Source organism: Mesitornis unicolor, unplaced genomic scaffold (genome assembly GCF_000695765.1).
Source record: "Mesitornis unicolor isolate BGI_N332 unplaced genomic scaffold, ASM69576v1 scaffold7737, whole genome shotgun sequence".
Taxonomy (NCBI): domain Eukaryota; kingdom Metazoa; phylum Chordata; class Aves; order Mesitornithiformes; family Mesitornithidae; genus Mesitornis; species Mesitornis unicolor.
Window position 1 is genome coordinate 56,128 of NW_010195669.1, and position 203 is coordinate 56,330.

Here is a 203-nt window from a genome sequence, read left to right on the forward strand (position 1 = left end):
CCCCCAATCGCAGGCTCAGGCGCCCAGCAGTGCCCTCCCTAGGGAGGAGGTACGACTCACCCGCACGGGCGACAAAAGCAGAAGGAAAAAGACGAGCAGGCCGAGGCTACCCCGCCCGGGGCTGTCTTGTGGGTTCCCCATGGCGGCGCGGAGCAAGGGGAACCGGCAGGGCTCTTCGGCTGCAGCACCGGGAGGCGGTGACG

The 203-nt window shown here is 69.0% G+C and overlaps 1 protein-coding gene across 1 annotated transcript in view; it reads right to left on the reverse strand.

Annotated features, from left to right (window-relative positions):
* NPC1 (Niemann-Pick disease, type C1) overlaps nucleotides 1-141 on the reverse strand; it is a 27,863-nt gene extending 27,722 nt beyond the window's left edge. The window contains exon 1 of the mRNA XM_010188197.1: nucleotides 61-141. Coding sequence (XP_010186499.1) covers nucleotides 61-141 — 81 coding nt within the window. The remainder of the gene's footprint in view (nucleotides 1-60) is intronic.
* Nucleotides 142-203: the final 62 nt, after the last annotated feature.